At 47.9% G+C, this 25,336-nt stretch overlaps 1 protein-coding gene and 1 long non-coding RNA gene across 2 annotated transcripts; both read right to left on the reverse strand.

The window, feature by feature from the left end:
- Positions 1-3,899: 3,899 nt before the first annotated feature.
- On the reverse strand, positions 3,900-7,036 carry MEPCE (methylphosphate capping enzyme). The gene is made up of 4 exons (XM_053463107.1): positions 5,719-7,036; positions 5,340-5,558; positions 4,921-5,047; positions 3,900-4,164 (listed from the first exon to the last, which is right to left on the reverse strand). Exons 1-4 carry the CDS (start codon positions 6,967-6,969, stop codon positions 4,085-4,087), a joined length of 1,677 nt encoding a protein of 558 aa, XP_053319082.1. The 5' UTR covers positions 6,970-7,036; the 3' UTR covers positions 3,900-4,084.
- A 234-nt stretch (positions 7,037-7,270) lies between these two features.
- Positions 7,271-7,629, reverse strand: LOC128490958 (uncharacterized). The gene is made up of 2 exons (XR_008353996.1): positions 7,512-7,629; positions 7,271-7,315 (listed from the first exon to the last, which is right to left on the reverse strand). It is a non-coding gene; the product is annotated as an uncharacterized LOC128490958 (long non-coding RNA).
- Positions 7,630-25,336: the final 17,707 nt, after the last annotated feature.

The following is a 25,336-nucleotide window of genomic DNA, read 5'->3' on the forward strand; positions in this document are numbered from 1 at the left end:
GAAGTGGCAGGGCACCGTGTCCCGGGGAGAGGTGGTTGGGGGATATGAAGTGGCAGGGCACCGTGTCCCGGGGAGAGGTGGTTGGGGGATATGAAGTGGCAGGGCACCGTGTCCCGGGGATATGAAGTGGCAGGGCACCGTGTCCCGGGGAGAGGTGGTTGGGGGATATGGAGTGGCAGGGCACCGGGGAGTATGGATTGGTAGCTGTGCGCCGGAGGTTCTTCTCTGCTCTCTCCGAGTTTCCGCCTTCCTCCATGAAGCATTACACGCCAGGGCACACTGTTTCCGGTCGTGGTGTCTGTCAGGAGCAGGCACTGTTTCCGGTCGTGGTGCATGCTGGGTGCTGTCATGGATCCCGCGAAGTTTGAGCAGTTGCGGGAAATTCACATCGAAAAAATCCGGGAGGTGAAAAGACTCAAAACAACAATACACACACCAGCAACACAACAACAACACCCACCGGCCACGTGACTACACGCATTATGCACACACCGGCCACACAACAACACCGGCCACGTGACTACACGCATTATACACACACCAGCCACACAACAACACCGGCCACGTGACTACACGCATTATACACACACCGGCCACACAACAACACCGGCCACGTGACTACACGCATTATACACACACCGGCCACACAACAACACCGGCCACGTGACTACACACATTATACACACACCAGCCACACAACAACACCGGCCACGTGACTACACACATTATACACACCAGCCACACAACTACACACGACTGCCACACACAACACCCACCGGCCACACAACTACACACACTATAGACACGACTACACATACCAGCCACACAACACACATTATACACACCAGCCACACGACTGCCACACACAGATACACCCACCGGCCACACGACTACACACAACACACATATTATACACACCAGCCACACAACTACACATGACTGCCACACAACTACACACACCGGCCACACGACTACACACATTATACACAACTACCACACGACCACACACATTATACGCAACGCCCATCAGCCACACGACTACACCCAACTACACACATTATATACCAGCCACACAACACACACCGCCACACAGTACACAACAACCAGCCACACGACTACACCCATGAACACATGAACACGCGGCGTCTGTCCCGCAGAGTGACTGTGACAGGCGGTACTGACGTTGTCTCCGTCCCCAGGACCTAAAGGAGGCCACGGAGCTTCTGTGTCAACTCAACAAGAACCTGGCTGCATGGGGAGCGAGCACAGGGGACACCGAGAAACTGGCACAGGTACCGGCCTGGTGACGCGGGGAGTCTGCCCCTCCCCCTGCGGGGTGACGCGGGGGGTCTGGCCCTCCCCCTGCGGGGTGATGCGGGGAGTCTGGCCCTCCCCCTGCGGGGTGACGCGGGGAGTCTGCCCCTCCCCCTGCGGGGTGATGCGGGGGTCTGGCCCTCCCCCTGCGGGGTGACGCGGGGGTCTGCCCCTCCCCCTGCGGGTTGGCATGGGGCCCTGTGACCTTAGCCCTCTCTCCTGGAGGCAGTGAGACTGCCCCATTCCCCTGCCGGTGTCCCCATGTTTGTTTGTTTTTCCTCCCCAGGTGTGGTTGCAGTTCCAGAGCCGGCTGCTCGTTTTATCCCAAGCCTTTCCCGGCGCCCAGCCGTAGCCCCCGGTGCCGCAGCCCCCGGTGACGGATGCCCCCCGGTGACGGACGCCCCCAGCACTTCTTCCTGTAATCAGAGGCCACTCGTTGTCATGATGAAGGTGAAAGTAAATAAAATACGCGTTCAGTGAGACGGAGCCTCCGCTGCTGTTTGTTCCGCTTTATATCTGCCGCCTCGGGGGTTGATTGACAGCTCGGCCCTACAGCTGAGCTTAATAGGTGTTGTTGTCCGCCATGCCATCTAGGCCTGCAAATCCCATTTAATGCAGCCATGATCTTGCTTAGCATGAGGCGTGTCACTGTTCACGTGACATAACACGGCCTCTCATTAGCAGCTTCCTACTGGCTGGATGAGCATGATAGGTGCTTTGTATTTTCCCCTCTACCATTTCTGCTGGGAGGATGTTCCCCCCTCGGTAGGATCAGGTGATGACTTTAGGTGGGGAAACGTCCTGCTGAATAAAGCTTTAAAGTGATATGAAGGTGACAGGGCCGGCCGGGACACCCGATAAACCTCGACGTTGTAGTTTCAATGGGGTAAATAAAATATTTCATCAGCCCAGGACACACCGGCAGATCGGCCCCAATCCGGCCCTCTTTTCTCCTGCCGTGAAGACCTTAACCAGTCGTTGGTCTCGTCCCATGCATGTTTAAATTCCCTCTACCACTTCTGCTGGGAAGCTGTTCCACTTATCTACCAGCCTCTCAGACTTCAGTCTATGTCATCTCTCTAGGCTGATGCCTTGTTTATCTCCCCACCCCCCATTATGATAATATCGCTGGAATATGGAAATGAGCTCAGAAACCCTCATTGGGGGTGGAACATGAGACTCCTCCCCTGGAAGCCTCTAGTTAGGGGGGTGGAACATGAGACTCCTCCCCTGGAAGCCTCTAGTTAGGGGGGTGGAACATGAGACTCCTCCCCTGGAAGCCTCTAGTTAGGGGGTCTCCAAACTGTTGCCCTCCAGCTGCTGCAGGAATTCATCTCCCATAAGTGGTAAAGGGCTGACAGAGAAGGGAGCATACCCTCTGCGCATGCTAGAAGGGCTTCTATAACGGTCTGTATGTGCTGAGCTCCCAGTGTTCGGATGGCACAGATGTGATTGGCTGCTGCTGCCGTCACTCACATTGATCTGTAAGCATGGAAGTGCTGCTGCGCATGTGCAAGATGTGTACTGATGAACGCATCCTGCTTCCAGTAGAGGCAGCTGGGGGTGGGGTTAAGTGGCACATTAGTCTCATTCTGATAATTAAAAAACCCCTGCACCAATCAGCATGCAGTTCAGGCCCTAGTCTGCACATTGGGCCGGCACTCTTTGTCACGGTTATCATCAACGCTTTGAACCCCTGAGGCGAGTGGCCAGCAGCCTTTGGTGGCCCCGGGTGGTAAATCCGGGTGGGTTCTGGTTCCGGTACGCACGCGGCCCTTCATTACCTTCTCTCCCGGTGGGAAGTTCTTTGTCTCTATGGCATTATTTAGAGGGATTTAAAGCAGCGAGTGACGGTACCTCATTAATACTCAATACATGTCGAGCGCAAGAGAGTTCCTGCGCGAGGTCCCTTTTCTGATTGGCCGGCGGCGTAGAATGGGGCTGGCCCTGCCGTGTGTGAATGTGAAGGAGGGGGCGGCGTTGCATTTCTGTGTAGCGGCTCCGTCAATCACGCTAACACTCAGAGTCCTGCTCCGGTTAAAGGCAGGACACCTTTCCATGTCCGCTACCAGTGAATGAACCGGTTGGCTGGGAGTCCTACAGACGCACACGCGTGTCATGGGTGAGCACACGCTGACGCTCGGGGCATTTACTTCTCCACGAGATAACGAGGGTTAACGGGCTCCTCAACTTCCACCCTAAAGGGGCATCCGGGTCGCAGCACCAAAAGAAGGAGTCGGGTCCGACGCGGATCTGGCCCCGCTGGGTGTGACCATTCGTGTCTGCGATTGGCTGTTTGAAGCAGCCAATCAGTGGCAAGAAGACACTCACATTGAAAGCAATAGGAATATTCTCAGCATGCGCACGGCCTTTCCTGCACCGGAGCTGAAGCGCAAAACAGCAGGGGGGTCCTGCAGACCACCCCAGCATTAAACAGGATGCCATGAACATTTAAAGGGGCCACGAAGCTCTCGCCTGCATTAGTGGTCACATAACAGCTGCAGCGCCCCTTTAATACCCCCACCGCTGGAGGCTTATTACCCCACTCCAGCCCCCGAACCGGATTAAATAAGAGGAGACGAGCGCTGAAATAACGAGTTATATTCTGCAAAGATTCCAGAAACAGACAGAGCTCTTTAAACCCCCAAAAATGCAATTTCTCTTAAAAAATAAAGAATTTTACACAAGAAAAAAAAAACCCAAAATAAAATATATTATAAGAGGAGGAGAGCGGGGTCATGGCGGGGAGGGCGGCGTACAAACGAAGCGGTTATTTCCTCTGCGGGGAGGCGGCGCTGGGCGGCGGAGCCGGGCTGTTCTTATAAAACGCGTAGATTGGCCTCTGGAAACCTGGCGACAAAGGAGACAATGAGCAGGCGATTAAAGGGTTAATAAAAACAGAACACCGTCTGCCACACGCCGGACACGCATTGCGTCTGCCACACGCCAGACACATACAGGACGGTGGAGCCGCTAACAAACAAGTGTTACCTCCAAACCTCCCCCCGAGAAGTGTATTTACCCCGCTCCAGACCCTTACATACTGCCTGCCCCTACTGAATGCTAGAGGGGGCACCGGCTGTAGTGATGGGAGTCACTGCTTCCCCCTCCCTGCCGGTATGTTAATCACGGATATAACATGCGGACGGTACCGTTACATGCATACACAGGGTGGGGGAAGGGCTCTTTGCATTTTCACACTGTCCCCATCGCTGCAGCTACTTGGGGGACCATGGAGGGGGCACTGCGCTGCAGCTCTGGAGCTGCAGCTTCTCCTATTCATTTATTACCAAGCCGCAGAGCGCTGGTTAGAGTGATAAGTATTCTTTACGGGACCCCAGACTGGGACGGAATAAATTCGGAGCATTTTCCGGCCCCCGGGATTTTGTGAGGAAGCCGACGCCTCCGGGTTTTAACGCAACCGAGCGCAAGGCTGCAGAGATTCTGCACAAAGCCGACGGCGGGGGAAAAGCTGACAGCCTATTTATATAAACGGGTCTTCCAACTGGTGCAGGACTCGCTGTGCACGCGCTACGCAATACCAGACGCGCACGCGCTACGCAATACCAGACGCGCACGCGCTACGCAATACGCGAGGACGGTCACCTTTAGACGGGGCCTGCGGGGTGGCGAGGAGCTCGTAACTTGAGAATCCCACTTCAGAAGACATGAGGTACGAGGTGAACTGATCCGGCTTGAAGGAAATCTTAGAGTAATTCTTGTAGATTATTTCCTAGATAGAAAAAACATATAGTTACCCCCTGGAGTTCCAAGCAATTGCCCCATCCCCCCCCCCAAACAGACAGGAACAGACAGGGGTCACTATTATTCAGATAGACCACCCCACATGGAGACGGAACGCGAGGGCCACGACTACGCACCAGCGAGGAACACCGAGTTACAGACCCCCCCCAAACATTCAAGCCCACCCAAAAACCAACCCATCCCCCAAACATTCAAAGCCACCCTCAACCCCCAAAAACCCACCCTCAGCCCCCAAACATTGAAAGCCGCCCCCAACTCACGGTTAGCTTCTTCCTCTTTCCGTAGGACGACCAGGGCTGCGGCTCCAGGACCAGCGTCCCTCCGGGGTTCAGATGCCGGTACATTCTCCGGAACATCCTTTTGAGGCCGTCGTCGCCGCTGTTCAGATGCACCCACTTGGTGACGCTGAGGCACAGGATGACGTCGTACTCCGGACGCTGCGCCTCCACCAGCTCGTCCCGCTCCACCGCGTAGTTACCCTGTGCGTGGGGGGGGGGGGGGCTCGTTAACACGTTCACAATAAAGACAAACCGCGCGGAGAAGAGCCCGGCTGTGGATACGCTCGGGTATTATTCACCCAAACACGGAGGAGAAAAGTGACGGAAGGGTCAGACATGAGACGAGGGGGGGGGCACTCACCTGTACAAATACCACATTGTGGGGGAAGTCTGTCTTTTTTTCGTCCTCCGTGCCCTCGTCCGGCGGGAGGCTGGGGGCAGAGATCGGGCCCCGCGTAGAAACCAACGCCGCAGGGAATCCCGCAGCGCCCTTAGCGTTCTCCGACAAGTAGTGGCGTATGTTCTGCCGCGCGGCACGCACCAACGAGGCATCAATGTCCAGCCCTACCACGCGAGAAGGCCCCAGACTCTTAGCCACGCAGAGGGTCACGTGTCCTACATTGCATCCAATGTCCAAGACCGACTTGGCCCGGAACCACTCCGGCCGCAGGGCCCGCACACGCGCATCCTCAGTCCTACACGGGTTGCGGTATCCGTAGTACTGGCAGTAGTTGCCATACTGGAAGCGACTTTTTGTCTTTGGCGCCGACTGGGATCGTGAGCACTGAGCTCTTGAGGAAAAGTTACCCCCACCCACCACCACACTCTTAATTCTCTCAGGGCTCCCTTGCCTCCCCTCCGATTTGCTTGATGTCCTCCTGCGTTTACGATGTCGAGAACCGCCAGTAGCCGACGAGGAGGCTGGCGGCGCCGCTGCAGCAGCTTCACTCTCCAAAGACGGCAGAGGAACGACTTCATCCCGACAGTTTATGGCAGTGTTAAGTTCGTATGGTTGTGGCTCCTCTGGGGCGGGCTCTGTATCTTGGCCAGATGTCTTTGGAGGGCCTTCGTTTGCCGGATGGTGACGATGCCTGTGTCTTTTCCGGCCGCTCTTGAGCGGGGAGAGTAAGAGCTCCATATCCCCAGAGCCAGCATTGAGACACAACGGGTCAGTGATGTCTTTAGGTATGAGTATCTCAACTGGATCTCTGTTCCGAGATGGAAGAGGGGAGGACTTCGGAGTCTCTGCGTTGAGGGCCCGGTTGACTTCCTCATCCAACAGACTGTTAAGGTTGAGTGGATCGAAGATGTTGCCGCCGAGCAGAAACTTTGACGGGAGTACCGGGTCACAGTCAGAGTTGACTCGCCTCCGCCTTTTGAATGGGACCGGGTGCTTAAATCCAATATTGAAGCTGTTCCGCCTTTTCCCTTGGAAGCCGTTCCGCAGGGCCCGGGGCTGCTCAGAGGCTTCTTTTGTAACTTTAGGTTGGGGATCTTGTGGGGGAGGAGGTTCCACAAGCGGGGCCAGGAAGGTAGTTTCCCCAGCTCCGTCTCCAGGCGTCACCGGGGGCTGCATGGTCTCCGAGGTGGACATCTCTACTAAAACCTGCATGAGTGCATGAGGTCAAGCAGTCAACTGAGAAAGAATAAGGGCTGAGCGAGGCCAGCCCCCCACGGATCCGGTGCCGTGACACTGACTGACGGGGATAACTTAAAGAAGGGGGCGGGCTGGATGCTCAGGGGCCCGCATCCTGCAAATAATGGAGTATCTGCTGGTCCCAAAACCCCAGATCCAGGAAGTGCCCAACTGCCTGCACGAGAAACTCTGCCAGGAAAGCACCGGCACAGACTCCTCCCACGCAGAGCCTCGGGATCCTCACACACGCAGCCTGGACACGCCCCCTCGCAAGGTCTTTTCTTCTCGGAAATGTCGGCAGGACCCGTTAGAGGGGCAGGGCCTGTGGAAGAGAGGACATGAATTATTGATGAGCGCGCATTGAACGGGCAGTCCACGCGTGAGGAGGCGCGGCCACCCGTACTCCCGTGTAACCTGCCAGGGAAAGTTCTGCTTGAGAAGCGACGCCAGATAAACCCGCCCCCTCCAGCGGCCACTCAACTGTGAGAGAAACGGAGGGGGTAGAGGGTTATTTATACCCTGCCAATCACGCCCACCATTGCGCCCGAGCCCCACCTCCTATTTTCCGCAAAAAAGCGCATGCGCGACCCAAGCCCGCCTGCTCCCGCAGCGCACCTTAAAGCCGATCAGATTGTGTGCGGGACTGTGTGTGACTTCAGCAAGCGCGCGCCTTTATATAGTAGCTTGATGCTCCGCCCTATTTCCAACCTCCTTCCTCATTTTAGTCTTTGTCCCGCCCCCTGACCAGGCAAACACGGGTCACGTGCAGGGTATTGATGGTTGACTTCAGCCAATCATAGAGTAGCTAGAGGAGGACCTACTCCCTTCCAGCCAGCCAATGAGAAGCCAAAACGGTATTTTAGCTGTCCTTAGCAGCTCCTGTGTCAATCATCGGTATAAACCGACAGAAGCGGGCCTGTTATCACTGTACGTTATAGGTGATCCGTTTTGTGCACCGCCATGTGGCCTACAAATACTCTACGTATTCTCTGGCAAGAAAAATCTCGCAGTTAAAGAAAGAGCGGAGTCTGGCCGTTACCTGGCAACTATCAGGCCAAATGCTCAAGGGGGCTTTCGATAGCCGTGAAGGAGGCCGGGAGTTGTAGTTGTGAAGCCCCGCCCTCCGTCTTCACGTTGTGGTGTCGTTGCTGGCTTCTCTGTCCCTCCGTGAGGAGAATTAAAATGGCGGCAGAAGGAGTGAGGCCTCTGCTGAGTCCCTAACATATGGTGCTGTGGGGCAGCCGGATCCGGCTCAGGGAAGCCAGGGCCTTGGGTAATCTCGCAGGGCCTCTCCCAATGTAAAGTTATCAGAACTCATTACAAATGCCCCTAGAGCGGCTGCTGAGTTTGCATTCTGGAGCGCATTCCCTCAGTCTTTGTGTGAAACTGTAGGAGATACCCCAGCGCACGCACAGCATGGGGCTCGCTGTAATGCCCCGACAACAGGGACGCATATTGGAAAGTGCCCCCTCCCCGGTGCAGGGGTTATATACTGCTCAATGTAGCGCCCCCCCGGTGCAGGGGTTATATACTGCTCAATGCAGCCCCCCCCCCGTGCAGGGGTTATATACTGCTCAATCTACCCCCCCCGGTGCAGGAGTTATATACCGCTCACTGTACCCCCCGTGCAGAGCCTGTATACTGCTCACTATATGCCCCAGTGGAGGGGCTGTGTGCACCTCTCTGCCCCCCTCCACTGGTAAAGGCTGAATATTGCTTGAGGCACTGGGCCCTGGTAGCCGGCAGGAGCCTTGGATCCTATAACATATTCTTTGGCCCAAGAGCTTGCTCTTTAAGTGGGTAAGAGAGGTAAGCAAGACACATGTCCCCTTTACAGAGGGGGTTCTTATAGCAAATACAAATCATTGCAAGTGGGGAAGCATTTAATGAGCGCACCGCCGAGAGATTAACGCTCGTTTGAGCCGGACCCTCCTTCCCTCACTTCGGTAAATCAAATTGTTAGGTTATGGGCTATTAGTTATGTCCTGTCTACCCACTGTACAGCGCTGCGGAATATGACGGCGATATATAAATAATAATAATAACACATTGTACAGCGCTGCGGAGTATGACGGCGATATATAAATAATAATAACACATTGTACAGCGCTGCGGAGTATGACGGCGATATATAAATAATAATAACACACATTGTACAGCGCTGCGGAGTATGACGGCGATATATAAATAATAATAACACACATTGTACAGCGCTGCGGAGTATGACGGCGATATATAAATAATAATAACACATTGTACAGCGCTGCGGAGTATGACGGCGATATATAAATAATAATAACACACATTGTACAGCGCTGCGGAGTATGACGGCGATATATAAATAATAACAACACACATTGTACAGCGCTGCGGAGTATGACGGCGATATATAAATAATAATAATAACACACATTGTACAGCGCTGCGGAGTATGACGGCGATATATAAATAATAATAATAACACACATTGTACAGCGCTGCGGAGTATGACAGCGATATATAAATAATAATAACACATTGTACAGCGCTGCGGAGTATGACGGCGATATATAAATAATAATAATAACACACATTGTACAGCGCTGCGGAATATGACGGCGATATATAAATAATAATAATAACACATTGTACAGCGCTGCGGAGTATGACGGCGATATATAAATAATAATAATAACACATTGTACAGCGCTGCGGAGTATGACGGCGATATATAAATAATAATAACACACATTGTACAGCGCTGCGGAGTATGACGGCGATATATAAATAATAATAACACACATTGTACAGCGCTGCGGAGTATGACGGCGATATATAAATAATAATAACACATTGTACAGCGCTGCGGAGTATGACGGCGATATATAAATAATAATAACACACATTGTACAGCGCTGCGGAGTATGACGGCGATATATAAATAATAATAACACACATTGTACAGCGCTGCGGAGTATGACGGCGATATATAAATAATAATAACACACATTGTACAGCGCTGCGGAGTATGACGGCGATATATAAATAATAACAACACACATTGTACAGCGCTGCGGAGTATGACGGCGATATATAAATAATAACAACACACATTGTACAGCGCTGCGGAGTATGACGGCGATATATAAATAATAATAATAACACACATTGTACAGCGCTGCGGAGTATGACGGCGATATATAAATAATAATAATAACACACATTGTACAGCGCTGCGGAGTATGACAGCGATATATAAATAATAATAACACACATTGTACAGCGCTGCGGAGTATGACGGCGATATATAAATAATAATAATAACACATTGTACAGCGCTGCGGAGTATGACGGCGATATATAAATAATAATAATAACACATTGTACAGCGCTGCGGAGTATGACGGCGATATATAAATAATAATAACACATTGTACAGCGCTGCGGAGTATGACGGCGATATATAAATAATAATAATAACACATTGTACAGCGCTGCGGAGTATGACGGCGATATATAAATAATAATAATAACACATTGTACAGCGCTGCGGAGTATGACGGCGATATATAAATAATAATAATAACACATTGTACAGCGCTGCGGAGTATGACGGCGATATATAAATAATAATAACACATTGTACAGCGCTGCGGAGTATGACGGCGATATATAAATAATAATAACACACATTGTACAGCGCTGCGGAGTATGACGGCGATATATAAATAATAATAACACATTGTACAGCGCTGCGGAGTATGACGGCGATATATAAATAATAATAACACACATTGTACAGCGCTGCGGAGTATGACGGCGATATATAAATAATAATAATAACACATTGTACAGCTCTGCGGAGTATGACGGCGATATATAAATAATAACACACATTGTACAGCGCTGCGGAGTATGACGGCGATATATAAATAATAATAACACATTGTACAGCGCTGCGGAGTATGACGGCGATATATAAATAATAATAACACATTGTACAGCGCTGCGGAGTATGACGGCGATATATAAATAATAATAATAACACACATTGTACAGCGCTGCGGAGTATGACAGCGATATATAAATAATAATAACACACATTGTACAGCTCTGCGGAGTATGACGGCGATATATAAATAATAATAATAACACATTGTACAGCGCTGCGGAGTATGACGGCGATATATAAATAATAATAATAACACATTGTACAGCGCTGCGGAGTATGACGGCGATATATAAATAATAATAATAACACACATTGTACAGCGCTGCGGAGTATGACGGCGATATATAAATAATAATAACACACATTGTACAGCGCTGCGGAGTATGACGGCGATATATAAATAACAACACACATTGTACAGCGCTGCGGAGTATGACGGCGATATATAAATAATAATAACACACATTGTACAGCGCTGCGGAGTATGACGGCGATATATAAATAATAATAATAACACACATTGTACAGCGCTGCGGAGTATGACGGCGATATATAAATAATAATAACACACATTGTACAGCGCTGCGGAGTATGACGGTGATATATAAATAATAATAATAACACACATTGTACAGCGCTGCGGAGTATGACGGTGATATATAAATAATAATAACACACATTGTACAGCGCTACGGAGTATGACGGCGATATATAAATAATAATAACACACATTGTACAGCGCTACAGAGTATGACGGCGATATATAAATAATAATAATAACACACATTGTACAGCGCTGCGGAGTATGACAGCGATATATAAATAATAACACACATTGTACAGCGCTACGGAGTATGACGGCGATATATAAATAATAATAATAACACATTGTACAGCGCTGCGGAGTATGACGGCGATATATAAATAATAATAACACATTGTACAGCGCTGCGGAGTATGACGGCGATATATAAATAATAATAATAACACACATTGTACAGCGCTGCGGAGTATGATGGCGATATATAAATAATAATAACACATTGTACAGCGCTGCGGAGTATGACGGCGATATATAAATAATAATAATAACACACATTGTACAGCGCTGCGGAGTATGACGGCGATATATAAATAATAATAACACACATTGTACAGCGCTGCGGAGTATGACGGCGATATATAAATAATAATAATAACACACATTGTACAGCGCTGCGGAGTATGACGGCGATATATAAATAATAATAATAACACATTGTACAGCGCTGCGGAGTATGACGGCGATATATAAATAATAATAACACACATTGTACAGCGCTGCGGAGTATGACAGCGATATATAAATAATAATAATAACACATTGTACAGCGCTGCGGAGTATGACGGCGATATATAAATAATAATAATAACACATTGTACAGCGCTGCGGAGTATGACGGCGATATATAAATAATAATAATAACACACATTGTACAGCGCTGCGGAGTATGACGGCGATATATAAATAATAATAATAACACACATTGTACAGCGCTGCGGAGTATGACGGCGATATATAAATAATAATAATAACACACATTGTACAGCGCCGCGGAGTATGACGGCGATATATAAATAATAATAACACATTGTACAGCACTGCGGAGTATGACGGCGATATATAAATAATAATAACACACATTGTACAGCGCTGCGGAGTATGACGGCGATATATAAATAATAATAACACATTGTACAGCGCTGCGGAGTATGACGGCGATATATAAATAATAACACACATTGTACAGCGCTGCGGAGTATGACGGCGATATATAAATAATAATAATAACACACATTGTACAGCGCTGCGGAGTATGACGGCGATATATAAATAATAATAACACACATTGTACAGCGCTGCGGAGTATGACGGCGATATATAAATAATAATAACACACATTGTACAGCGCTGCGGAGTATGACGGCGATATATAAATAATAATAATACACATTGTACAGCGCTGCGGAGTATGACGGCGATATATAAATAATAATAATAACACACATTGTACAGCGCTGCGGAGTATGACGGCGATATATAAATAATAATAACACACATTGTACAGCGCTGCGGAGTATGACGGTGATATATAAATAATAATAACACACATTGTACAGCGCTGCGGAGTATGACGGCGATATATAAATAATAATAATAACACATTGTACAGCGCTGCGGAGTATGACGGCGATATATAAATAATAATAATAACACATTGTACAGCGCTGCGGAGTATGACGGCGATATATAAATAATAATAACACACATTGTACAGCGCTGCGGAGTATGACGGCGATATATAAATAATAATAACACACATTGTACAGCGCTGCGGAGTATGACGGCGATATATAAATAATAATAATAACACACATTGTACAGCGCTGCGGAGTATGACGGCGATATATAAATAATAATAATAACACACATTGTACAGCGCTGCGGAGTATGACGGCGATATATAAATAATAATAACACACATTGTACAGCGCTGCGGAGTATGACAGCGATATATAAATAATAATAATAACACACATTGTACAGCGCTGCGGAGTATGACAGCGATATATAAATAATAATAACACATTGTACAGCGCTGCGGAGTATGACGGCGATATATAAATAATAATAACACACATTGTACAGCGCTGCGGAGTATGACGGCGATATATAAATAATAATAACACACATTGTACAGCGCTGCGGAGTATGACGGCGATATATAAATAATAATAACACATTGTACAGCGCTGCGGAGTATGACGGCGATATATAAATAATAATAACACACATTGTACAGCGCTGCGGATTATGACGGCGATATATAAATAATAATAATAACACATTGTACAGCGCTGCGGAGTATGACGGCGATATATAAATAATAATAACACACATTGTACAGCGCTGCGGAGTATGACGGCGATATATAAATAATAACACATTGTACAGCGCTGCGGAGTATGACGGCGATATATAAATAATAACACACATTGTACAGCGCTGCGGAGTATGACGGCGATATATAAATAATAATAATAACACACATTGTACAGCGCTGCGGAGTATGACGGCGATATATAAATAATAATAACACACATTGTACAGCGCTGCGGAGTATGACGGCGATATATAAATAATAATAACACACATTGTACAGCGCTGCGGAGTATGACGGCGATATATAAATAATAATAACACACATTGTACAGCGCTGCGGAGTATGACGGCGATATATAAATAATAATAACACATTGTACAGCGCTGCGGAGTATGACGGCGATATATAAATAATAATAATAACACACATTGTACAGCGCTGCGGAGTATGACGGCGATATATAAATAATAATAACACACATTGTACAGCGCTGCGGAGTATGACGGTGATATATAAATAATAATAACACACATTGTACAGCGCTGCGGAGTATGACGGCGATATATAAATAATAATAATAACACATTGTACAGCGCTGCGGAGTATGACGGCGATATATAAATAATAATAATAACACATTGTACAGCGCTGCGGAGTATGACGGCGATATATAAATAATAATAACACACATTGTACAGCGCTGCGGAGTATGACGGCGATATATAAATAATAATAACACACATTGTACAGCGCTGCGGAGTATGACGGCGATATATAAATAATAATAATAACACACATTGTACAGCGCTGCGGAGTATGACGGCGATATATAAATAATAATAATAACACACATTGTACAGCGCTGCGGAGTATGACGGCGATATATAAATAATAATAACACACATTGTACAGCGCTGCGGAGTATGACAGCGATATATAAATAATAATAATAACACACATTGTACAGCACTGCGGAGTATGACAGCGATATATAAATAATAATAACACATTGTACAGCGCTGCGGAGTATGACAGCGATATATAAATAATAATAACACATTGTACAGCGCTGCGGAGTATGACGGCGATATATAAATAATAATAACACACATTGTACAGCGCTGCGGAGTATGACGGCGATATATAAATAATAATAACACACATTGTACAGCGCTGCGGAGTATGACGGCGATATATAAATAATAATAACACATTGTACAGCGCTGCGGAGTATGACGGCGATATATAAATAATAATAACACACATTGTACAGCGCTGCGGAGTATGACGGTGATATATTAATAATAATAACACATTGTACAGCGCTGCGGAGTATGACGGCGATATATAAATAATAATAACACATTGTACAGCGCTGCGGAGTATGACGGCGATATATAAATAATAATAACACATTGTACAGCGCTGCGGAGTATGACAGCGATATATAAATAATAATAATAACACATTGTACAGCGCTGCGGAGTATGACGGCGATATATAAATAATAATAACACACATTGTACAGCGCTGCGGAGTATGACGGCGATATATAAATAATAATAACACATTGTACAGCGCTGCGGAGTATGACGGCGATATATAAATAATAATAATAACACATTGTACAGCGCTGCGGAGTATGACGGCGATATATACATAATAATAACACATTGTACAGCGCTGCGGAGTATGGCGGCGATATATAAATAATAATAATAACACACATTGTACAGCGCTGCGGAGTATGACGGTGATATATAAATAATAATAATAACACATTGTACAGCGCTGCGGAGTATGACGGCGATATATAAATAATAATAACACACATTGTACAGCGCTGCGGAGTATGACGGCGATATATAAATAATAATAACACACATTGTACAGCGCTGCGGAGTATGACGGCGATATATAAATAATAATAACACACATTGTACAGCGCTGCGGAGTATGACGGCGATATATAAATAATAATAACACATTGTACAGCGCTGCGGAGTATGACGGCGATATATACATAATAATAACACATTGTACAGCGCTGCGGAGTATGGCGGCGATATATAAATAATAATAATAACACACATTGTACAGCGCTGCGGAGTATGACGGTGATATATAAATAATAATAATAACACATTGTACAGCGCTGCGGAGTATGACGGCGATATATAAATAATAATAACACACATTGTACAGCGCTGCGGAGTATGACGGCGATATATAAATAATAATAACACACATTGTACAGCGCTGCGGAGTATGACGGCGATATATAAATAATAATAACACATTGTACAGCGCTGCGGAGTATGACGGCGATATATAAATAATAATAACACACATTGTACAGCGCTGCGGAGTATGACGGCGATATATAAATAATAATAATAACACACATTGTACAGCGCTGCGGAGTATGACGGCGATATATAAATAATAATAATAACACATTGTACAGCGCTGCGGAGTATGACGGCGATATATAAATAATAACACATTGTACAGCGCAGGGGCCGGCTCACTCATTTATCTATACATTATACAGGGTCCGGCATGGCACTCGCAGCTACAGCTGGGTATCAGACTTCTGGAGGTCATTAACAGCCGGAAATGCAGAGCAAATGTCAGACAGTAATAATCAATCATATAAACCCATCTATAAAATACATCAATTATAATTATTATACATCTACCCGCCCTGCAGCTTGACTAAATAATAACATTTACCCTTAACCCTAAAAGTGCCAGCTACATTTCTTAATTAAATGAAGGGTTAGAGATACCCTAAAGACAGAAACATTTCCTCCTGCTCTAAAAATCACAAACCTTAATCAGTCGTTGGTCTCGTCTTAGATTCAGGAGCCGTATGTCTATCCCATGCATGTTTAATCCCCTCACTGTATTACCCTCTACCACTTCTGCTGGGAGGCTGTTCCACGCATCTACCACCCTCTCAGTAAAGTAAAACTTCTTTCCATTCCATCTCAGTCTCTGACTCTCTAGTGTGAGATTCCGCTCTCTTGTTGTAATTTTTCTCCTCCTTTGAAATAAATTCCCTCCCGTCCTTTATGAAACCTCTTTATGTATTTAAATGTCTCTCTCATCCCCGTCTCTATCTCTCTCATCCCCATCTCTCTCTCTCTCTCCCTTCACTGTCTCTTCTCTCCTCTTCTCTCTCTTATCTCTATGATCGCCTCTTTCTTCTCCCCATCTCTCCCATCCCCTCTCTCTTTCTCTTCTCTCCCCAGATCTCCTTGTGTCTCTCTCGCTCTCTCTTTTATTTCTCTCATCCCGTCTCGCTTCTCTCCCCGTCTCTTTCTTCTCTCCCTCGTCTTTCTCTTATCTCTCCTCCATCTCTCTTATGTCTCCGATCCCCTCTTTCTTCTCTCTTTTGTCTCTCTCTTATCTCTCTCCGCCATCCCTTTTCTTTCTCTTCTCCCCATCTCTCCTCCAGCCCACCATCTCTCTTATGTCTCTCATCCCGTCTCTCTTCTCCATCTCTTTTGTCTCTCTCCCTCTTTTATCTCTCCCAACCCCTCTCTCATGTCTCTCTCTCTCCGTATCTCTCTTGCTTCTCTCCCCCAAGCCGTACATAATGAGACCGCTCAGTCATTCCTGATTATTTCTATTCTGCAATTCATTCCCCATTCGCCTCCTCTGAACTCTCTCCAGAATGTCAATTTCCTTCTGGAGATGGGATCTCCAGCTCTGTACCCACTACTCTAGGCAAGGTCTTATGAGAGATTAGTAAAGGAGCCCGGAGAACTATCTGCCACATGTGCCACATGTGCCACATGGTGAGGAGAATATTCAGCCACCCGGCAGCAGAGCTCCTGGACCGTCTGGAAAGCATGGCACACCGGGTCACCTTACCCTAAGGGTTGGAATTCTGCGAGAATACAAAAACACTTCTGGAGCCGGTCACCAGGAGGCGCCCGCAGCCAGTGCTACCAATTGTACAGGAAGTAGCCGCCTGTATTAGACATTAAACGGCATCGGGGACCTGTTTTACCCAATTAACAGTAACTGGGAACCTGTATTACACGGTATACGGTATCTGGGACCTGTATTACACAATTAACAGAAACCAGGTGACCAGTATTACAGAAAATACAATAATCGGGACCTTTATTAGACATTATACGGTAATGCAAAATATACAGTAGCCGTAGGCTAACAGTAATATACAGGCGGTTATAATATATCCTGGATCCTGGGTTATGTGTAAAGTTGGGGCACCCAGGGGCCCAGGTATTACCCTGCGTCATTCACTCCCCAGCATCGGCTTATTTGTGCTGCTCAGTCGAGCAGCCGATAAAGGTGGTGACGTCACACGTCTTTCCCGCTCTTCCTTCCACCTGTCGAGCTCGTGGCGGAATAAGGCGATTTGTTTCCGTCGGCAAGGTGGGCGTGGTTTAACTGTATTCCCACCAATAGCGTGTTGAGATTGTATGTCAGGCTTTGGGGTCACGTGAATTCAGCCGGTCAGATTCTGTGCACGGAGACTCAACAGCAATTCCTGTCAGAGACCCGCAGGAGGTGGGAGTGAGAGCCGTGCAGTGCCAGTCACTGAGTGCCCCGGGGCAGATCCTGCAGGGCCAGTCACTGAGTGCCCCAGGGGCAGATCCTGCAGGGCCAGTCACTGAGTGCCCCGGAGCAGATCCCGCAGGGCCAGTCACTGAGTGCCCCGGAGCAGATCCCGCAGGGCCAGTCACTGAGTGCCCGGGGCAGATCCCACAGGGCCAGTCACTGAGTGCCCCAGGGCAGATCCCGCAGGGCCAGTCACCGAGTGCCCGGGGCAGATACTGTGTGGTTTGGGAATGAAATGTGTATAATTAGTGGAGTGCAGACTCATTTGCCACATGCTATTAATGTGTCCTCGAAGTCATCAGCAGGACCCCTCACCTGATCTCAGGTATCACTGCCTTTAGCACAGGTGAGGGGTCCTGTCGAGCCCTGTGCTTGACACACCCGTTCTCAGGCAGGAATCTCTCATATTTGCCTTACCTGAGGTAATGCATTTACTCCTTACTCACTCCCATGCAGCAGATTAGAGAGATCTGTGCGCATGCACAGAAAATGTCCGCCTTGATTCCTGCCGGTGATTGGCTGCTCCCAGCTTCTGTTAATGTCTCGATGTCATGTGATTTGATCCGTACAATGCCTGGGAAATGCTGACCACGTCCATATCTTTCCTGCAGGTGGATCCGTGACGTCTCCGGGAGATATGGGGACAGTGAAGCAAGGCAGCCTGGGTAATGGTTTCCTATAGAATAAGGGGGTCCTCACAGGCGATGCAACCCCCGCCAGACGGTCTACCCCCCTCTAAACCCTTACACCCTAGCCAATAGGTGGGTGCCTCCCCACTCCCTGAGATGGTGTCTCTGTGGTGTCGGCAGGTTGGCGGATCTGGTGCCAGGTCTGCAGAATCAGAGGCCCTTTCCAGCCACAGTCTCCATGGAACACGGCAGCAGATTTGACACATTCGCTACCCCCGGGCTGACCATTTTCCTTCAGGGTGGATCCTGCGACCTCTCATAATAAACTAATCCGACATTATCGTTAACCTGACCATTGAAGAATCCAGCTCTGGGCGGTTTGGACGTTATATTCTCCACCAATGGAACGGCTGGGGCATTTAATTCAGATTCCCCTCCCCACCATCCCTCAGCGCAGGCTGCATTGGACTCCTAAAGTCAGCTGAAACAGGAAGTTGTAAGCCACTTCCTGTTCTCTCCCTGTTTTAGCGGACTCCGCATGAGGCTCTAGCGTTAGAGATTGTTTCCAGCTGTGGGGGTTCTCTGTAACGCTATTATCTCCAGTTATTATGATTTATATGGCACCCTCGCATTCCCCATTCTTGCGCCAAGGAGCTTACAGTCTAGTCTGTAGCAGCACAGTAAACCATGCGTTCAGCACAATGGAGAATAACAGAGGGGGTTTCATATCAATACTTAAGGGAGGGGTTCTTTAATATGTCGCATACAGATTGTGGGGGTCCGCCATTTCCCTTTAACTCGTCTACTTGCGTCACAATCCTATCGGTTCCTCCAGAAACCTTAGAACCCTCCAAGCAGACCCCGGAGAAAACCTTCCGTCCTCCGCCCTTGAAACGTACAAGACGTCTGCGGACCGGGGACCCACAGACCGACTCCTCCGCAGAGGATAAAGGCCATCGAGGGAACCGGAAGGTAAAAAGGGGCGAGGACGCAGGCGGAAGGGGCGAGGACACAGGCGGAAGGGGGCGGGGCCGCAGGGCGAAGGGATGGAGCTGCAGGCGGAAGGGGCGAGGGAGTAGAAGGATCGAGAGAGCGGATGAAAGGGGGGAGGACGCAGGCGGAAGGGACGAGGGAGCAGGTGGGGAAGGGAGTAGGTGGAAGGGGCGAGGGAGCAGGTGGAGAATAGAGTATGTGAAGGGGCGCGGGAGCGGATGAAAGGGGCGAGGCCAAAGGCAGAAAGGGATAAGGGAGCAGGCGGAAGGGGCAAGGGAGTAGGTGGATGGGGCGGCGGAGTGGATGAAAGGGGTGAGGTGGAAGGGGCGAGGGAGCAGGTGGGGAAGGGACTAGGTGGAAGGAGTGAGGGAGCAGATGAAAGGGGCAAGGCAGCAGGGGGAAGGGATGGAGCCGCAGGTGGAAGGGATGAGGCCGCAGGTGGAAGGGGCGAGGCGGCAGGGGGAAGGAGCGAGGCGGCAGGGGGAAGGGATGGAGCCACAGGTGGAAGGGGCGAGGCGGCAGGGGGAAGGGATGGAGCCACAGGTGGAAGGGGCGAGGCGGCAGGGGGAAGGGGCGAGGCGGCAGGGGGAAGGGGCGAGGCGGCAGGGGGAAGGGATGGAGCCACAGGTGGAAGGGGCGAGGGAGCAGGTGGGGATGTGGCATAAGAATGTGTACGGGGTGTTGCAGTGGCAGCCATGATGACCTTAAAATTCAGGGTTAACCAAGTATTCCCCAGTTGAGGTTCCGGCCGCCTTTGGCTCCAGCTGGCCCGTGGCCCTTTTTTCATTGACAGTAGAAGTAACAGCAGCAGGGTGTCCCTTGAATTAAAGCCGAGCCGGTCACAGGAACCGGTACATCACGCAGGTAAACTCCCCGCTGACAGGTTCATTCTGTGGATCACGCATTGCGTGTTTTATTGCGTGTTTCCTTTTTTACCCTTGGTGTGATATCTGCCGGTTGCCATGACGCTTGCATTGTAGTAATGTCTGTCATTTCAGGATGGAGAGTCGCGCAGCACCGCTCCGTATCGGCCGGAATCCGGAGTGGGGTCTGTCCAGGCCAAGTTCTGTGAGTACCGATAGCGAACGACTTACGAGAGGCTCAGGGTCCTCAGACACTTTCTGGCCTCTGCTTATACTATACATTATACAGGGCATCTCATTTATTAAACTATACATTATACAGGGCATCTCATTTATTAAACTATACATTATACAGGGCATCTCATTTATTAAACTATACATTATACAGGACATCTCACTGATTTATCTATACATTATACAGGGGCCGGTCACTGATTTATCTATACATTATACAGGGGGCCGGTCACTGATTTATCTATACATTATACAGGGGGCCGGTCACTGATTTATCTATACATTATACAGGGGCCGGTCACTGATTTATCTATACATTATACAGGGGCCGGTCACTGATTTATCTATACATTATACAGGGGGCCGGTCACTGATTTATCTATACATTATACAGGGGCCGGCTCGCTGATTTATCTATACATTATACAGGGGGCCGGTCACTGATTTATCTATACATTATACAGGGGCCGGTCACTGATTTATCTATAGATTATACAGGGGCTGGTCACTGATTTATCTATACATTATACAGGGGGCCGGTCACTGATTTATCTATACGTTATACAGGGGGCCGGTCACTGATTTATCTATACATTATACAGGGGCCGGTCACTGATTTATCTATACATTATACAGGGGGCCGGTCACTGATTTATCTATACATTATACAGGGGCCGGCTCGCTGATTTATCTATACATTATACAGGGGGCCGGTCACTGATTTATCTATACATTATACAGGGGCCGGTCACTGATTTATCTATAGATTATACAGGGGCTGGTCACTGATTTATCTATACATTATACAGGGGGCCGGTCACTGATTTATCTATACGTTATACAGGGGGCCGGTCACTGATTTATCTATACATTATACAGGGGGCCGGTCACTGATTTATCTATACATTATACAGGGGCCGGCTCACTGATTTATCTATACATTATACACGGGGCATCTCATTGATTTATCTATACATTATACAGGGGGCCGGTCACTGATTTATCTATACATTATACAGGGGCCGGTCACTGATTTATCTATACATTATACAGGGGGCCGGTCACTGATTTATCTATACGTTATACAGGGGGCCGGTCACTGATTTATCTATACATTATACAGGGGGCCGGTCACTGATTTATCTATACATTATACAGGGGCCGGTCACTGATTTATCTATACATTATACAGGGGCCGGCTCACTGATTTATCTATACATTATACACGGGGCATCTCATTGATTTATCTATACATTATACAGGGGGCCGGTCACTGATTTATCTATACATTATACAGGGGGCCGGTCACTGATTTATCTATACATTATACAGGGGCCGGCTCACTGATTTATCTATACATTATACAGGGGGCAGTCACTGATTTATCTATACATTATACAGGGGGCCGGTCACTGATTTATCTATACATTATACAGGGGGCCGGTCACTGATTTATCTATACATTATACAGGGGGCCGGTCACTCATTTATCAATACATTATACAAGGGGCATGTCACTGATTTGTCTATACATTATACAGGGGGCCGGCTCACTGATTTAACTATACATTATACAGGGGCCGGTCACTGATTTATCTTTACATTATACAGGGGGCCGGTCACTGATTTATCTATACATTATACAGGGGGCCGGTCACTGATTTATCTATACATTATACAGGGGGCCGGTCACTGATTTATCTATACATTATACAGGGGCCGGTCACTGATTTATCTATACATTATACAGGGGCCGGTCACTGATTTATCTATACATTATACAGGGGGCCGGTCACTGATTTATCTATACGTTATACAGGGGGCCGGTCACTGATTTATCTATACATTATACAGGGGGCCGGTCACTGATTTATCTATACATTATACAGGGGCCGGCTCACTGATTTATCTATACATTATACACGGGGCATCTCATTGATTTATCTATACATTATACAGGGGGCCGGTCACTGATTTATCTATACATTATACAGGGGGCCGGTCACTGATTTATCTATACATTATACAGGGGCCGGCTCACTGATTTATCTATACATTATACAGGGGGCAGTCACTGATTTATCTATACATTATACAGGGGGCCGGTCACTCATTTATCAATACATTATACAAGGGGCATGTCACTGATTTGTCTATACATTATACAGGGGGCCGGCTCACTGATTTAACTATACATTATACAGGGGCCGGTCACTGATTTATCTTTACATTATACAGGGGGCCGGTCACTGATTTATCTATACATTATACAGGGGGCCGGTCACTGATTTATCTATACATTATACAGGGGGCCGGTCACTGATTTATCTATACATTATACAGGGGCCGGTCACTGATTTATCTATACATTATACAGGGGCCGGTCACTGATTTATCTATACATTATACAGGGGCCGGTCACTGATTTATCTATACATTATACAGGGGGCCGGTCGCTGATTTATCTATACATTATACAGGGGCCGGTCACTGATTTATCTATACATTATACAGGGGCCGGTCACTGATTTATCTATACATTATACAGGGGGGCGGTCACTGATTTATCTATACATTATACAGGGGGCCGGTCGCTGATTTATCTATACATTATACAGGGGCCGGTCACTGATTTATCTATACATTATACAGGGGGCTGGCTCGCTGATTTAATTATACTTTAAGAAGGGTTGGCTGAGCTCTTCCTGCAGGAGATGCTCCCGGCTCAGCTCTTCATCATTCTCAGTGTAGTCAGGAAGATGTCCCAGTCTGTATCAATCTGTTACTCTTCGTTAACGGGCAGATCTGGTTACTGGGCGGATCTTGTTAGTGGGTGGATCTGGTTAGTGGGTGGATCTGGTTAATGGGTGGATCTGGTTACTGGGCGGATCTCGTTAGTGGGTGGATCTGGTTAATGGGTGGATCTTGTCAGTGGGTGGATCTGGTTAATGGGTGGATCTGGTTAATGGGTGGATCTGGTTACTGGGCGGATCTCGTTAGTGGGTGGATCTGGTTAATGGGTGGATCTGGTTACTGGGCGGATCTCGGTAGTGGGTGGATCTGGTTAATGGGTGGATCTTGTTAGTGGGTGGATCTGGTTAATGGGTGGATCTGGTTAATGGGTGGATCTGGTTACTGGGCGGATCTTGTTAGTGGGTGGATCTGGTTAATGGGTGGATCTGGTTAGTGGGTGGATCTTGTTAGTGGGTGGATCTGGTTAATGGGTGGATCTGGTTACTGGGCGGATCTCGTTAGTGGGTGGATCTGGTTAATGGGTGGATCTGGTTACTGGGCGGATCTCGTTAGTGGGTGGATCTGGTTAATGGGTGGATCTGGTTAGTGGGTGGATCTTGTTAGTGGGTGGATCTGGTTAATTGGTGGATCTGGTTAGTGGGTGGATCTTGATTTAATTATACTTTAAGAAGGGTTGGCTGAGCTCTTCCTGCAGGAGATGGTTAATGGGTGGATCTGGTTAGTGGGTGGATCTTGTTAGTGGGTGGATCTGGTTAATGGGTGGATCTGGTTACTGGGCAGATCTCGTTAGTGGGTGGATCTGGTTAATGGGTGGATCTGGTTACTGGGCGGATCTCGTTAGTGGGTGGATCTGGTTAATGGGTGGATCTGGTTGGTGGGTGGATCTTGTTAGTGGGTGGATCTGGTTAATTGGTGGATCTGGTTAGTGGGTGGATCTTGTTAGTGGGTGGATCTGGTTAGTGGGTGGATCTGGTTAGTGGGTGGATCTTGTTAGTGGGTGGATCTTGTTAGTGGGTGGATCTGGTTAGTGGGTGGATCTGGTTAATGGGTGGATCTGGTTACTGGGCGGATCTCGTTAGTGGGTGGATCTGGTTAATGGGTGGATCTGGTTAGTGGGTGGATCTTGTTAGTGGGTGGATCTGGTTAATTGGTGGATCTGGTTAGTGGGTGGATCTTGTTAGTGGGTGGATCTGGTTAATGGGTGGATCTGGTTTGTGGGTGGATCTAGTTAGTGGGTGGATCTTGTTAGTGGGTGGATCTGGTTAGTTCGTGGATCTTGTTAGTGGGTGGATCTGGTTAGTGGGTGGATCTTGTTAGTGGGTGGATCTTGTTAGTGGGTGGATCTGGTTAGTGGGTGGATCTTGTTAGTGGGTGGATCTGGTTAGTGGGTGGATCTGGTTAGTGGGTGGATCTGGT

This window comes from Spea bombifrons, chromosome 4, assembly GCF_027358695.1.
Source record: "Spea bombifrons isolate aSpeBom1 chromosome 4, aSpeBom1.2.pri, whole genome shotgun sequence".
NCBI classification, from domain to species: Eukaryota; Metazoa; Chordata; class Amphibia; order Anura; family Pelobatidae; genus Spea; species Spea bombifrons.

What these genes read in the sequence shown, in the direction of transcription:
- MEPCE (XM_053463107.1), bottom strand. Translation starts at nt 6,969, where the DNA reads ATGCAGGTTTTAGTAGAGATGTCCACCTCGGAGACCATGCAGCCCCCG. An exon ending in ACAATGTGGTATTTGTACAG is followed by an intron (nt 5,559 to 5,718) that starts GTGAGTGCCCCC and finishes CCCCACGCACAG; the next exon opens with GGTAACTACGCGGTGGAGCG. An exon ending in CCCGCAGGCCCCGTCTAAAG is followed by an intron (nt 4,165 to 4,920) that starts GTGACCGTCCTC and finishes CTTTGTCGCCAG; the next exon opens with GTTTCCAGAGGCCAATCTAC.